Source organism: Ascaphus truei, chromosome 18 (assembly GCF_040206685.1).
Source record: "Ascaphus truei isolate aAscTru1 chromosome 18, aAscTru1.hap1, whole genome shotgun sequence".
NCBI lineage: Eukaryota > Metazoa > Chordata > Amphibia > Anura > Ascaphidae > Ascaphus > Ascaphus truei.
In genome coordinates this window covers 86,375-101,374 of record NC_134500.1, presented here as the reverse complement: position 1 = coordinate 101,374, position 15,000 = coordinate 86,375, and the positions used below count along the sequence as shown (strand labels likewise).

At 43.4% G+C, this 15,000-nt stretch overlaps 1 protein-coding gene across 2 annotated transcripts in view; it reads left to right on the top strand.

The window, feature by feature from the left end:
* SEMA4B (semaphorin 4B) overlaps window positions 1-9,548 on the top strand; it is a 161,729-nt gene extending 152,181 nt beyond the window's left edge. For both annotated transcript variants that reach the window (XM_075575130.1, XM_075575129.1), the window contains exons 12-14: window positions 4,181-4,347; window positions 5,143-5,237; window positions 5,534-9,548. In XM_075575130.1, the coding sequence (XP_075431245.1) occupies window positions 4,181-4,347; window positions 5,143-5,237; window positions 5,534-6,330 (1,059 nt within the window). In that variant the 3' untranslated portion in view covers window positions 6,331-9,548. The remainder of the gene's footprint in view (window positions 1-4,180; window positions 4,348-5,142; window positions 5,238-5,533) is intronic.
* Window positions 9,549-15,000: the final 5,452 nt, after the last annotated feature.

Sequence of the window (15,000 nt, the reverse complement as noted above, 5' to 3'; positions counted from 1 at the left end):
ACGGAAAACCCCAACGGTAGCGTATTTTGTTATTTCGCAGTGCGTTTGTGACCTGTGCGAACATTTTATGCTTGTTCAACGTGATTTGAGCCAGATCTGGGAAAATGAGGAGCTGAACGTTGTCTTGTTCTATCCTTGGAGCAGATGTAGCGGCTCTCAGTATCGCCTCTTTACTACGAAAGTAGTGTAGACGTGTAATCACATCTCGCGTTTTTTTGGGGTCCAGGCCTTTAGGTCTAGGCAGTCTATGTGCTCTGTCCATCTGGAGTTTGTCTTCCGTCATTTCTGGTAGCAGAGACCCAAAGATCTGGATTAGATATGCGTCCAATTGAGCATTGTCCACTTCCTCCGGGTCCCCTCTGATCCACAGATTATTGCGTCTTGATCGGTTTTCCGTATCTTCCAATTTTTCGAAAATTGTTTTAACTTGTGTTTTTAATTTGTGTATTTCTTGGGCTTGGGTCTCCTGGGCAGAAGCAGTGGTGTCCACTTTCTCCTCCAAGTCCACGATACGGTCTTCTATAGACGCTATTTCTCTCTCTCTCAGATAAAATGCTGGCACGTAAACTAAAACAAAAGCAGGTTAAAGCTAAGATCCATAATATTTATACTAAAAATGGAAAGATATCTCATAGCCCCAAAGCTATAAGTGACGCTTTTAAGGAATATTATGCATCTCTTTACAACCTGCCTGGCCCAGTGGGAGAATCGGCTAAAAAGAAAAAAGCGAAAAAAATTCAACACTTTCTAACTAAATGCCGGCTCCCCACGCTGGAACCAGAAGATGTAATAAATCTTGAAAAAAATATAGAACCCCCTGAAATCCTGGAGGCTATCAAATCTTTGAAAAATGGGAAGGCCCCTGGTCCGGATGGATTTTCAAACCTTTACTACAAAAAATTCTCCACAATACTCCTTCCACACTTAACCAAAGTATTTAATGAGATGCTTTTAGGCCTCCCCCCACCCAGAGATATGCTACGAGCAACCATAGTCGTAATCCCGAAAAATGGAAAAGATCCCATGATGTGCTCTAGCTACAGACCTATCTCTTTGTTAAATACAGACCTAAAATTATACGCAAAAATCTTGGCCACTAGATTAAACAATATTCTTCCAAGATTGATCCATCCGGACCAGGTTGGCTTTGTTCTGGGCAGGCAAGCCCTCGACAACACAAGGAGGACGGTGAACCTAATACACGTAGCAAAACAAACCACACGCTCATCATTATTACTTTCACTAGACGCTGAAAAAGCTTTTGATCGGCTGGATTGGCAGTTTATGAACGCCACACTCTCACAACTGGGATTTACTCCCAAAATCTTAAACAGCATAAACACGCTATACTCGGCTCCGACATAGTGAAAACGAATAACTCCTTGTCTGACCCTTTCCCAATATCGAACGGAACCAGACAGGGGTGCCCGCTGTCCCCCTTGTTGTTTGCTTTGGCAATAGAACCATTAGCCTGCCAGATAAGAATGAACCCCGATATCAAGGGTATCAATGTTGGACAGAAGGAATTTAAGATAGCTCTCTGTGCAGATGACATACTACTGACACTCTCAAATCCCCTTATCTCACTCCCCAACCTTTTCCAAGCTCTCTCTGAGTTCGGCTCCCTTTCAGGATACAAAATTAACCACTCCAAATCTGTGGCTCTTGGCTTAAACCTTCCCAAGGATATGGTAAAATTACTTCAACTTAATTTTGACTTCAAGTGGAATCAGACCCACATTAAATATTTAGGGGTTCAAATAACAAAAGACCACTCATCCCTATACAAAACAAACTTTAAACCTTTATTTGACCAAGTTGCAAAGGACTTGTCCACCTGGAATCCATACATTATCTCTTGGTTCGGAAGGATCGCTGCTATTAAAATGAACATCTTACCTAGAATACTGTACCTCTTCCAAACTCTCCCAGTAAAGATTTGTCAGAAGGCCCTAAATAATATTCAAAATAAAATTCTGAAATTTGTATGGCAAAATAGACGTCCTAGAGTCCGCAAAGGTATCCTTTATAAATCTAAGTTAGAAGGGGGCTTAGCCCTTCCAAACCTACAAAAGTACTATAGAGCGGCACAGCTAGGGCAACTAGTTAGTTGGCATTCAAACCCAGCCGAAAAAAGATGGGTCGAACTAGAAGAATTGATCTGCTCCCCCTGCGAAATTAAGACTCTCCTCTGGCTTAATAGAAAATCCAGACCAGCTGCGGTTTACACAAACCCGGTGCTATCTTTCGCATGTAATCTTTGGGACTCCCTTAAAACTAGGTTCCAACTGATTGGTACCCCATCCCTCATGCAACCCCTGTTTTCAGATCCTGCCCTCCCTTTTTACACTAATAACCGACAATCCAACCTTTGGGTCCAAAAAGGACTCCGAAGAGTGAGTGATACTCATCAAAGGTAAAGTCCCTCCGTTCACCTCGTTACAAACGAGCCACGACATTCCCTCCTCTGAATTTTTCAGATTCCTCCAAGTTAGGCACTATATCCAATCCATTTACAAGCCAAACCAACCACATGTGTTAACGCTATATGAAGACTGGTGTGTACGTCAGCCTCATATGAAGGGCATTACTTCCAGACTATACCATAGTTTGACTCCCGTCAAAAATAGACAAACTCCTGATACATATATGGTATCCTGGGAGGAGGAGTTAAATATCAATTTGGACCTTGATGTTTGGAAGGATGTCTGGGAAGCCGCCTCCAAAAATTCTTCTTGTGTGGTGATTAAGGAGAATATTTACAAGCTAATATATAGATGGTACATGACTCCCACCAGGTTGAACTCTTTTCTCCCAGGTGTCTCTCCTTTATGTTGGCGTGGTTGTGGCGAAATGGGGAATATACTGCACATATTCTGGTCGTGTCCAAAAATTCAGCAAACATGGAGGGAAGTGTTTGCTTTAATACACAGGGTTTTGGGCATCACTGTCCCACAGGACCCAATATATATAGTATTGGGAAAGCCAATGGCCAATTGTAACAAAAAAGAAATTAAAGTTATCTCCCAAATCCTAAATGCTACTAGATGCACCATCGCCAAAAATTGGAAACAATCGACTCCCCCATCCTTAAACCAAATCAATAATAAAATCTGGCATATAGTCTTCATGGAAAAACTCACTGCCTACCTAACTGGTTCTACTTTTTAATTCGCCGAAACATGGGCTCCTTGGTTTAGACATTCAGGTATATCCCCATATTTAGACTAGATTATTCTGAACAGAGTGACTCATGATTTATGTTGTATTTAACCTGTTATTTAATATGTTACATGATTTCAATTGCTGTCCCCTTCCCCCCTTCCCATTCTCTCCTCCCTACCTAATGTGCAATCAGACTATTTGCAATATTGTACCATGGTAGTGTTCCCCTCCCTTTTTCTTTTTGTACCCATCTTACTTTTGAAAAATGATTAATAAAAAATCTAAGTAATAAAAAAAAAAAAAATCATTTAGTAATTGCGTATACTAACTAAAGAGAGCTGTTTATTTTAGTACCTCCTGTTTACGTTTTACAAAATGCTCTACATGATTGAGAACCCATGAACTACTAGATACAAAAATATATTTAAAGAATTGAAAAAATGTCAAAGACTCCCAGCTTTATTGGCCTTTAAGGTCACACAATACCATCAGCGCTGAATAAATATTCCCCAGATTTGTGTATATATATATAGATTTTTTTGTTTTCCTTATAGCATTAATATATTTACATCTGGGTAAACATGGCCAATTTTAAGATTGTAAGGGTTGGTGTTCTAGGCAGAACTGTGCTAAATGAAATTACTAGAAAAATAGAAACCCGAATGAGCTCAAGGAGGGCAACAAAACATTAAATATGCCAATAAAAAATATATGGTGATATGTCGGAGCATACAAAGGGTTTAGGCAGGTAGTATTTAGGTAGAGTGGAGGATCAAATAGGAAGAGACATAGCAAAGGGGCATAAGGAATGAAGTAATATTACTTTGCGTGGGTCTACTGGTGAGTCTTCCCCTTTTTCTTTGGAGCGGCGGTCTCCACGATCCACATACTCATGTGTCATTTCATTTACAAAAAAGTAAGTACTATAACAATAATGTTATTATAATGAATAATGTTATTAGTATTGCGTCTTCTCGCAGGAAAATGCTAATTATAATTTCTTTATTTCACTCAGGGTCTGATTTATGCCTCTTCACGCTCTGTTGTAGTGCAGGTTCCTATTTCAAACTGCAGCATGTACAGAAGCTGTGGTGAATGCATCCTTTCACGGGACCCTTACTGTGCATGGAACAGGAGAGGGTGTCTCCATGTCCCCCATCATATGCAAGACATAAACATCCAGTGAGTTACCTTACCATACACATTGATCATTTATCCACAAGTGACAGATTCTAAATTGATGTCACAATTTTGTACTTCCACAGTAGTCTTTGTGACGGGAATCCTTTTGCCAAATATCGGGTGCTCTTGTCCCTTGCATTTTAATGTTTATGAATATTTTGTAAAGCTCTGCATACCTGGTTAGTGCTACATCAATAAAAATAATAATGGTTCTCACTGCGTTTGCATTGCACGACTTTAGATGGAATGTTGTTGCACATTTTTTAGGAAATGCATCATTTTCAGTGAAGCTACTTAAATCTGATGCAGCTGTATTGTAAAACTGAGTCAATTGTCACTATACCATAGGGGTGCGCATACATTTTTAAGTCGCACACCTCTGACTCTTACCTGCTCTCCAACATCTCATCTCTGCTGTGTCAAGTGACATCACAACATCATGTGACGTTGTGTTGCCATGGCAACGCTTTGCCATTATCCCGTCACAACGTTATTTGACGCCATGGCGACGCATCGTTCAGAGAAGCCAGAGAGAAATTAAGAGACAGTTATACAGTAGATTTCTACCCACGGCACTCAATTTAAATATTGTGCGGTGCCAACATTAGAAAAATGTTTGCAATGCAGTTGCTAGAGCAAGGTTGTGCATTCTGTGTCCTTGATACATGAGCACCAACACTTTTGCCGTATTTATCTGTCACTAATATCATATTCCGTCCTATAAACTTGCTCTAGTTTCATGTCCTTATCATTCCATTTTCCTCTCGCTATAAGAGCCTTTATGTTGTTGTTTAGGCACTGGATCCAAGATATAGAAGAAGCTGACACAGAAAGACTTTGCCAGCAAGTCAACACCACTGTGCCCAATGGAAGGATTACCAGACCAAGTGGTAAGAATTAGAAGGGAAGATCAAATGTGGATGCATCACACGTTTCAAACACTGCCACATTGGTGCTTCATTGTATTAGGGATCTCCCACAGAGTCTCCGATTAATCTCTATATCTGGAGTCCCCCATTAGTCTGAGTCTGAATTAATTTCAACCCTTAACTTCAACATGAGTCTGCAACAGTGTATCTGTATCTGTTAAAAAATAGTATATTATAATGTTTATGTGCATCATTGCTAAATTATGACCAGGTGAAAATGGAATTAAACCTTACATTTATATTTATTTTGTTCACAGAAGAGGAACCACAGTGTCAGAAGATCTTGTTGGAATCTAATGCAGCGAACACTTTACCGTGCAAACTTTTATCCAACTTAGCATCACGTTTATGGATCCACAATGGGAAACAAATTAACTCATCTTACCACATTTTCCCAGATGGTGACCTATTCCTGGTAGGAATCCCAGAGCGCTTGGGATCATATGAGTGCTGGTCAGTGGAGGAAGACTTCAGGAAGTTAATGGTCAGATACTGTGTGGAGCAAGAGGACCTGATAAAGACAATAACCTTAAACACAGATACAGAAATAATGTTTCCAAAAATAAGCGTGATTGATAAGTATGTAAATTCCTCAACCTCCGTTTCTTCCTCTGAAAGCCATTCTGCAAAGCTGACGGGTAAGTCTTACTGGAACGAATTTGTGGTTATGACCACGTTGTTTGGGGTAGCAGTGTTCATTCTGACTCTGTTCTTTCTGTACAAGAATCGGAATGGAATGAAATCCATTCTTAAACCAGTGGAACATCATGATAAGCAACCCAAGAAGTCACGTCAAAATGGCAAACCAGCAGAAAGCTTACCGTTAAATGGGACTTGTACGCCTACTCAAGTGGCTGACCATAAAGGATACCAAACTCTAAATGACAATTACATTATCAGCACTCCCGTTCACGATCCTCTGGTCGCTAATAAAAACTTATCAGAGTCTGATAAAAGGCCTTTAAATATCCAGGACACCCTTGTGGAGTTATCTCCTGCATGCCAAAGACCCAGAGTAAGACTGGGCTCAGAAATAAGAGATTCTGTTGTATGAAAGAGAGATAATTGGAACGAACTGTTTCCATACACACACACACATGCTACTATGCTACAACCATTAAAGGGACCAACAAATAAACCAGACAATGTGGCATTGTGATCCAGGAAACAAGTTACAAAACATTTTGTGTGTGCATGCTACTAGGATGATGATGATGATGTTGAAACTTACCTTTTCAAACCAGTCTTCTACCTGTGTACTTGGAAATATGCATACCTTTTTATGTGCAGATAGTATACAAGTGTATGTTGTAAATGAGAAAAAGGTTTTTCCTGCACCAATCAACGCAGATCAACAAACACATTGTTTACTGTAATGGAAAAGGGAACAGAGAACTCAAGGCGGTATGAGCCATCAAGGCAATTTTGGGGGGGAAATTTATAGAAGTCTGTAAGTAACACACTTCCATTTCACCAGTCATCTATGTAGTAAACAGTATGTAAGCATCTTTCGGTTACTCGGGCACGGTAGATGTTCAAAATGTGGAATATTACCCAGGAATGTTTTATTCCAAAACAACTGACCGTGTAAGTATTCTCTTGAGAGATTGAGTCAAGAGCTTCATGAAACAGCCCTTGAAGTCCATTTTAAACCATGCTCAGTACGCATGAAGACAAGTATGTCACCAATGGAGTTGGTGCAAGTTACTGATAAGGATCCAGCCACCCATGTTATTTATTCTATAATTATGTGGATAAATATGTGGAATTCAGGAAGTATTATAAACTGTTGGTGTATTCCACACTGTTGCTTCTGTGAACAGGAGTATAAGTAACACTGTAGAAGGCTGACCCTTTTCTGTTCATACTGCAGAACAGTAAAAGTAAAAACATTTAGCGAACTAAAGCCTCCTGATTTGGTTCTGGAGAAGACAGATTGAAATATTTTGAGTGATGACATTCTATTTTTTTTTTTTTTTTTTTTTAATAGCATCTTATTATTGAACTTTTTTTGTTTGCTTTTTAGTGGAGCTCCTTGTTTTCCATTTTTTTAGGCTCATTACACAATTTTGATATCTTTCTTTAAAAAAGACTGTGAAACCAGGAGTTCATGTTTGTGGAACAACTGCAACCAGCTATAATCTGCCTAAAATATTGCAATGAGCACAATGAGTGTATCCCCAGGATTATAAGTGACATTGGCAATACTAATACTCACCTTTTTCCTGAGACACAAAACATACATGGAATGTTTTTTTCTGTGTTGTACCTTCAAATGATTTTTTAAAACTTTTTGTTAAAGTAAATGTTACTGTCTGCGTTTGTGAGATGTATATTGTTGATGAACTGTCTTTCCCCCCCAACACATCTTCACCACTGATCCTTCCACGTCAACATAGTAGAGAAAAAAAAGATACCAGTAAAGGTGACAATAATACTATTCGTTGTCATTTTAACTAAACAGATGAGATATTTCTACATTGTCCAAAGTGGTCGTTTTGATCTCAATGGGGAGTTGTGGCCAAAAAAAGCTTGGAAGATAGAGGTGGCGTCTAGAATAAAGTGAGATAATCGCTAAACATATGGTATTGGGAAATGTGACAACGTTTTAATATTATCTGTTAACAAATCAGATATACTCTGCCTTATTTTTAACATACTGGTACAAAATGGCAATGTGGTTTGCCAGAAATAATTGATGCTGCTGTTCAATTAAATCAGTTTTTCATGTTTTTAATATCATTAGATACTGTAGTTTGCACACTGGACCACAGGGTAATAAGTATGATTTCTTTAGAGATCAGTGCTCATGAACATTCTTGAATTAAAATAATAGCCTGTGCCATTTGTAATGCTATAGAGCACTGGATAATATTTTGAAGACCACTGGCTAGAAAATATACGATGGAAAAGTGAACGTTACTCTTTCACCTTGGATTTATTGTGAAACATGCAAGTTCTTGCAACATGAAGTATGCTAATAGCCATATCACATGATATTCCATATTTCTGCCAATCGGGTGCAGGAACAAAAGGAGTCACCAGTCACATGAACACTTTGGACTGATGCCCATTTAATGCTTCTTGTTACACATTTTACCTATACTAAGCATCCCATTTGTGGAGAAAGGAATGGGAGATCTCATACAAATTCAAAAAATAATCTGCAATACCTGAGGGAAAAAGAGATGAACTCTTAATACAGAGCGATGTATAGAGTAAGGGTGAACTCTTAATACAGAGCGATGTATAGAGTAAGGGTGAACTCTTAATACAGAGCGATGTATAGAGTAAGGGGTGAACTCTTAATACAGAGCGATGTATAGAGTAAGGGTGAACTCTTAATATAGAGCGATGTATAGAGTAAGGGTGGATGCCAATCAGTCACCGATGCTGAAGGTGAAAAAATATATCAAGATAGCACACCAAAAAAAACAGTTATACAAAACGGTTTTTATTAATATGCTGTAATACAAATTTGATATTAAGTTTGTATTTTTTTGTGTGCCCCACCCTTATTTGTTTGAAATCTCACAGTAGAATGTTTTCTTAAACAGGGAAAAGTATATTCCCTTTGCAGCATATACCCAGGTACTCCAAGACAAAGTTCTTTGGGAAAGTATATAGCCTATTGCAGTTGGAGAATACCTGCAAATGTATAAGATGTTGGTTAGTGGATTAAAAGGAGAATTTGTCAATTTGATTTAAAAGCACGTTCACAAGTGAATCATGTGGTCTAATGTAAATGGTGCAAATAGCTACTTATTGACTAAGATGTGCTATAATACACATTCTGTCAATTTTAATGACATCAGAAGCGGTTTTGGCTACACATTTCATGCATAATGAATCAGATAGAGGGTACACCCAAAGCCTTCCCTGGTTGGTAGTGGGTGACAATCCATTCTGAAGAGTGCTTCACTGGTGTCTACTGCACAAATCTATCACAAAGTATTTCTATGACACCAATTGGCTCAATACAGTGCACCATAACACAATGCATGTGTATAAATTCTCCTTATGACAGTTTGTTTTTTGTGCCAAACCCTCATCTGTCAGAGTTATGGAGTGCCTTATCTTCTGTTACTGTCCATTTTCCTTGAAGCACTCAAAAGTCTGAAGGGTTATTGTTCTTCTCCATAAATGTCCTCCATTGGCAATGAGCCAGAGGTCAACCGCTGTTATTTGGAAATGTTTTAGTTTAATGTAAACCTATTGTGAATTATTTTTATTTGATGCACTTTATAGTTTAATACATTTTCTGAAAATGAACTTTTGTTTTGTCTTGTTTATTGACATTGACCGTTCATGTAATTTATATAATTTTTTTTATATGTTTGTTTTATATAGATACAGCTACCATTCTTTAGCATTTTATAGCGAGGGAGGAAGTCATTCCTCATTGTCAACAGAATGGTTTGTGCATGGAGTCATTTCTTCCAGACCATTTTGTTTTGAGGAATCTCTGTATAAAGAACGAGCAACAAGGGTCCCTAATCTAATGAAGTATATTTTACTTAAAAGTAAATACAAAGAAATCATAATTCACTTGGATCACAAGACCACTGAAGAATGACGATCTGATGTTGCTTTGCCTACATGACGTCGTCACAGTACTCTTAACAGTTCATTGCCACTTTACCCTACGTTTTTAGTGGCTTGGCATCATTTCCTCAGGGCAATGTCTGGGCCAGTATTTTCTATTATAGGCTAAAGCTGCAAAATTCCGGCATTACTGAAGTCCCTGCTCTCTGATTGGTCAGAATTCCGGGCATTATTCATTCAGTAATGGCCGGAATTATTAACAACTTGTCAACTCGCCTCAAAGCAGAGATGCAGGGGCTCGCGCTGAGAAAAAGGGCAAGTTTAAAACTTAACTGCAGCAGCTCTGCTCCTCCTCACTGAGCACAATGAACAAGGCAGCACAAGCAGCCTCCTCCCCCTCTCCCCCTCTCTCACAGCTGCTAGTGCTGTCAGAAGCTGCCTGTCCCAACTGGTAACATTGTTGCTTGCAACAAAGTAATATTTCTCACCACATCTATTGCCTGTGCTACTGTAAGGTAATTTGTATTTCTTTTTATTTAGTTGTAGTTAATATCAGTCCCCTCAACTCTCTCTCCCCCCCTCACCTTTCTCCCCCCATCACCTTTCTCCCCCCCTCACCTCTCTTCCCCCCCTCACCTCTTCCCCCCCTCTCTTCCCTCCCTCTTACTCCTCTTTCCCCCACCACCACTTCTCTCCCCCCTCACCTCACCTCTTTCCCCACCTCACCTCACCTCTTTCCCCCCCTCAACTCACCTCTTTCCCCCCTTCAACTCAACAAAATCCAGGATCACTCCTAAGAAAACTGATGCTACTAAATGAATACTAGCCAGTCCCACACAAGAAAGCCAAATCCATAAAGCACAAAATGTATGTCCATAAGCATCTCTTCCGTTCACTATACCACACGTGTACTAATAGTATTATAATGACACCCCTTAGGAGTACATGGCTAATGACTAACACGGGTAGGGGCTAGTTGTGGTAGGGAGGAATGAATAGCAGTGATACCGCCGTGTCTCCTAACAAGGAAGCACAGGCTAAGTACACCGCTACCCTCCGCCACTGCCCTCCTACACCCGGTGTCAACCACGGACTCAGTAATCCTCTCACGGAGGTAGGGGAAGGGAGATAACTCACAGTCTTGACTCGCCGAGCTCTGGTCTGCGATGACGTCACTGGACTGTGAACCGGAAGAGGAAATCAGCGTGCTCCAGCCCAAAGGTAAATCGTACAAAAATAGAAGGTTGCGAGGCGGTTCACTGCTGCCGCCGGGGTATGAATGCAGACACGCAATGAATAATAAAAAAGTATTTATTTGTGCATATTACACAGAAATTCGCTGCAGAGCAAACTCTGACGCGTTTCGTTCCTAGCAGGAACTTTGTCAAAGAGTACCCAGCACTAAGCCCTGTGATGCATATATACTGCGCTCCCCTCATGCAATTGGATGATAGGTAAGTAGGTAATTAAACACACAGTGTGAATACACCTGGAGACAATGAACCCACAGGAGAATGAGTAAAGTTAACACTATAATCTCCATACTTAGAGCACACACAGATGCATCAATAGGGCACACAGATATTAACACAAACTTTTCAATGACAAACTAATGGATTAAAAACAGAACAACCACAAGACTAAATGTCTAATAGTATCAATCTACTCCCCTCAACTCACCTTTCCCCCCTCCTCTCTTTCCCCCCCTCCTCTTCCCCCCCCTCCTCCTCTTTCCCCCCCCCTCCTCCTCTCTTTCCCCCCCTCTTTCCCCCCCTCTTCCTCTCTTTCCACCCTCCTCCTCTTTCCCACCCCCTCCTCTTTCCCCCCCCTCCTCCTCTTTCCCCCCTCCTCTTTCCCCCCTCCTCCTCTTTCCCCCTCCCCCTTCCCCCCTCCCCCTCTTTTTCCCCCCTCCCCCTCCTTTTTCCCCCTCCCCCTCTTTTTCCCCCCTCCCCCTCCTCTTTCCCCCCCTCCCCCTCTTTTTCCCCCCTCCCCTCCTCTTTTTCCCCCTCCTCTTTCCCCCCCTCCCCCTCTTTCCCCCCCTCCCCCTCCTCTTTCCCCCCCTCCCCCTCCTCTTTCCCCCCCTCCCTCTCCTCTTTCCCCCCCTCCTCTCTTTCCCCCTCCTCTTTCCCACCCTCCTCTTCCCCCCCCTCCTCCTCTCTTTCCCCCCCCTCCTCCTCTCTTTCCCCCCCCTCCTCCTCTCTTTCCCCCCCTCTTCCTCTCTTTCCACCCTCCTCCTCTTTCCCACCCCCCTCCTCTTTCCCCCCCTCCTCCTCTTTCCCCCCCTCCTCCTCTTTCCCCCCCCTCCTCCTCCTCTTTCCCCCCCTCCTCCTCCTCTTTCCCCCCTCCTCTTTTTCCCCCCTCCCCCTCTTTTTCCCCCCTCCCCCTCTTTTTCCCCCCTCCTCTTTCCCCCCCTCCCCTCCTCTTTTTCCCCCCCTCCCCTCCTCTTTTTCCCCCCCTCTTTCCCCCCTCCCCCTCCTCTTTCCCCCCTCCCCCTCCTCTTTCCCCCCCTCCCTCTCTTTCCCCCCTCCCTCTCCTCTTTCCCCCCTCCCCCTCCTCTTTCCCTCCTCCCCCTCCTTTTTCCCCCCTCCCCCTCCTCTTTCCCCCCTCCCCCTCCTCTTTCCCCCCTCCCCCTCCTCTTTCCCCCCTCCCCCTCCTCTTTCCCCCCCTCCTCTCTTTCCCCCTCCTCCTCCTCTCTTTCCCCCCCTCCTCTCTTTCCCCCTCCTCCTCCTCTTTCCCCCCCCCCTCCTCTCTTTCCCCCTCCTCCTCTTTCCCCCTCCTCCTCCTCTTTCCCCCCTCCTCCTCTTCCCCCCCTTCTCCTCTTTTCTCTCCCCCCCTCCTCCTCTTCCCCCCCTCCTCCTCTCTCCCCCCCCTCCTCTCTTTCCCCCCCTCCTCCTCTCTTTCCCCCCCCCCCTCCTCTCTTTCCCCCCCTCCTCTTTCCCCCCCCCCTCTTTCCCCCCCCTCCTCTTTCCCCCCCCATCTGCTCTCTTCCCCCCCCCTCCTCTCTTCCCAACCCTCCTCCTCTCTTTCCCCCCCATCTCCTCTCTTTCCCCCCCCCCCTCCTCCTCTTTTTTGGGCACCTCAATTTTGGGCACCAATCCTAAGAAAAGACATTATGGAACTAGAGAGTGCAGAGAAGAGCCACCAAATTAATAAAGGGGATGGACAATGTAACTTATGAGGAAGGCTAGCTAAATTAGATTTATTTACATTAGAAAAGAGGAGTCTAAGAGGGGATATGATAACTATATACAGGCATACCCCGTTTTAAGGACACTCACTTTAATTACACTCGAGTAAGGACATATCGCCCAATAGGCAAACGGCAGCTCGCATATGCACCTGTCAGCACGTCCTGAACAGCAATACCGGCTACCTACCTGTACCGAAGCTGTGCGCAAGCGGGGAGACTATAGAGCCTGTTATAAATGTGTTATTTTCATCAGTTATGCACGTATCTGATGATTGCAGTACAGTACATGCATCGAAAGATGGAAAAAAACTGTGTGTGCTGTGCACGCGCATAGTAAGTGAAACTTCTTTGACTTTTGTCACAGAAATTGTATTTGTGTTGGTGATGTTTTAATTAAAAATCAAAATACAATTTCATTGACAAAACGCAAATAAATTTGACTTAGAATGCGCGTGCTCGGCACACATCCCCTGTATTAGCTATTTTGCGCGTGCTCGGCACACATCCCCTGTATTAGCTATTTGCACTAAGTGTGAATTCCTCGTGTGTGCGTGACTGAGTGTGACGGCGACTGAGTGTGACGGCGACTGACACTGCAAGTGTGCAGGTGACTGAGTGTGCGTGTGAGTGTGCAGGTGACTGTGCGTGTGAGTGTGCAGGTGACTGAGTGTGCGTGTGAGTGTGCAGGTGACTGCGTGTGAGTGTGCAGGTGACTGTGCGTGTGACTGCGTGTGAGTGTGACTGCGTGTGAGTGTGACTGCGTGTGCGGGTGACTGAGTGTGCGTGTGACTGAGATGTGTTTTTAGTCTCACCCTTTATATTCTGCATGAATACACCATCTTTGTAAAATTAGTACCATTATTATAGTGTCCTTTGCTCAAATAACTGTGCTCTCTCCTGCAGTCAAGCACAGCACCACTGAGTTTGTATTAGTACTGTGATCACTGCATTTTACAATCTGATATATTGCTGACTTTGTATAGATCAGATATTTCCAGTACACAGAAGAATGTTATATTTCATTTGGGTTGACAGTTGAGATTTGTCATACAGATACCTTGCTATTTCCTTAACCTGAGTATTTACTAGCACTGAGATTTCCAGTGTTTAGTGTGTCCTGTTTTGACAGTCTTTAATTGTTCTGCTGAAGGCTCATGCCAGTCTGGATCGTTCCTTCAGTGCATATTAGCAGAGAGCACAGGACACCAGGAGCTGCATGCAGCTATATCTCACCATCAGAAGCAGCATCGGCAGCATCTGACACTGACTGTACCTTATTCATACACACACACAGGCACTGAACGGCTGGCTGCAAGGGCAGGGAATGCACATCCACTTCTGCCCTGTCCTGCTACTCACTGCACACACACAGAATCACTAGGACTGTGATGTTTTCAATGTGATGTCCCTCTCCCCAGCCTATTCTTCCTTTGATATCCTTTAATGTGGACATCGTTGCTAGGTCCGATCTCATCACTCCCTCCCTCGCTCCACCCTCCCTCCTCCCTTCCTGTCCATCGGCAATTCGGCATGTCAGCGACACACCGCTCTGCTTCCTCCCGGTTACCCTCCATGATCCCTGGGCTCTGCTCCTCCTCCGGCCCCGGTGGCGCTCAGTCAGCGGGACACAGGGAAGCGGAGGGAGGAGAGAGGCTGAGCAGTGGCTCACCGAGTGATTTAAAATCCCCGCGCCTGCCTTCTTGCTACACCTTTCACGCTAGCACCGGAAGCTCTGCAGCAGCCATCTTGCTATACCCATGGCAGCTGACGACGTGTGGGGGTAACGGCGGCCGTTAGGAGCGGCGCCGGTGGCTATCGCCGCCACAGCGGGTGGGTGGGCAGCATGTCACAGCGGGTGTGTGGGGGGGGGAGCGGCAGCTGTTAGGAGCGGCGCCGGCATGTCACAGTAGACGCGGGGGAGAGGGGGGGGAGCCGTGACGTCACTTCCGTTTAACATTTCGCCCCCAACTCTACCGTTTTACTCCATCA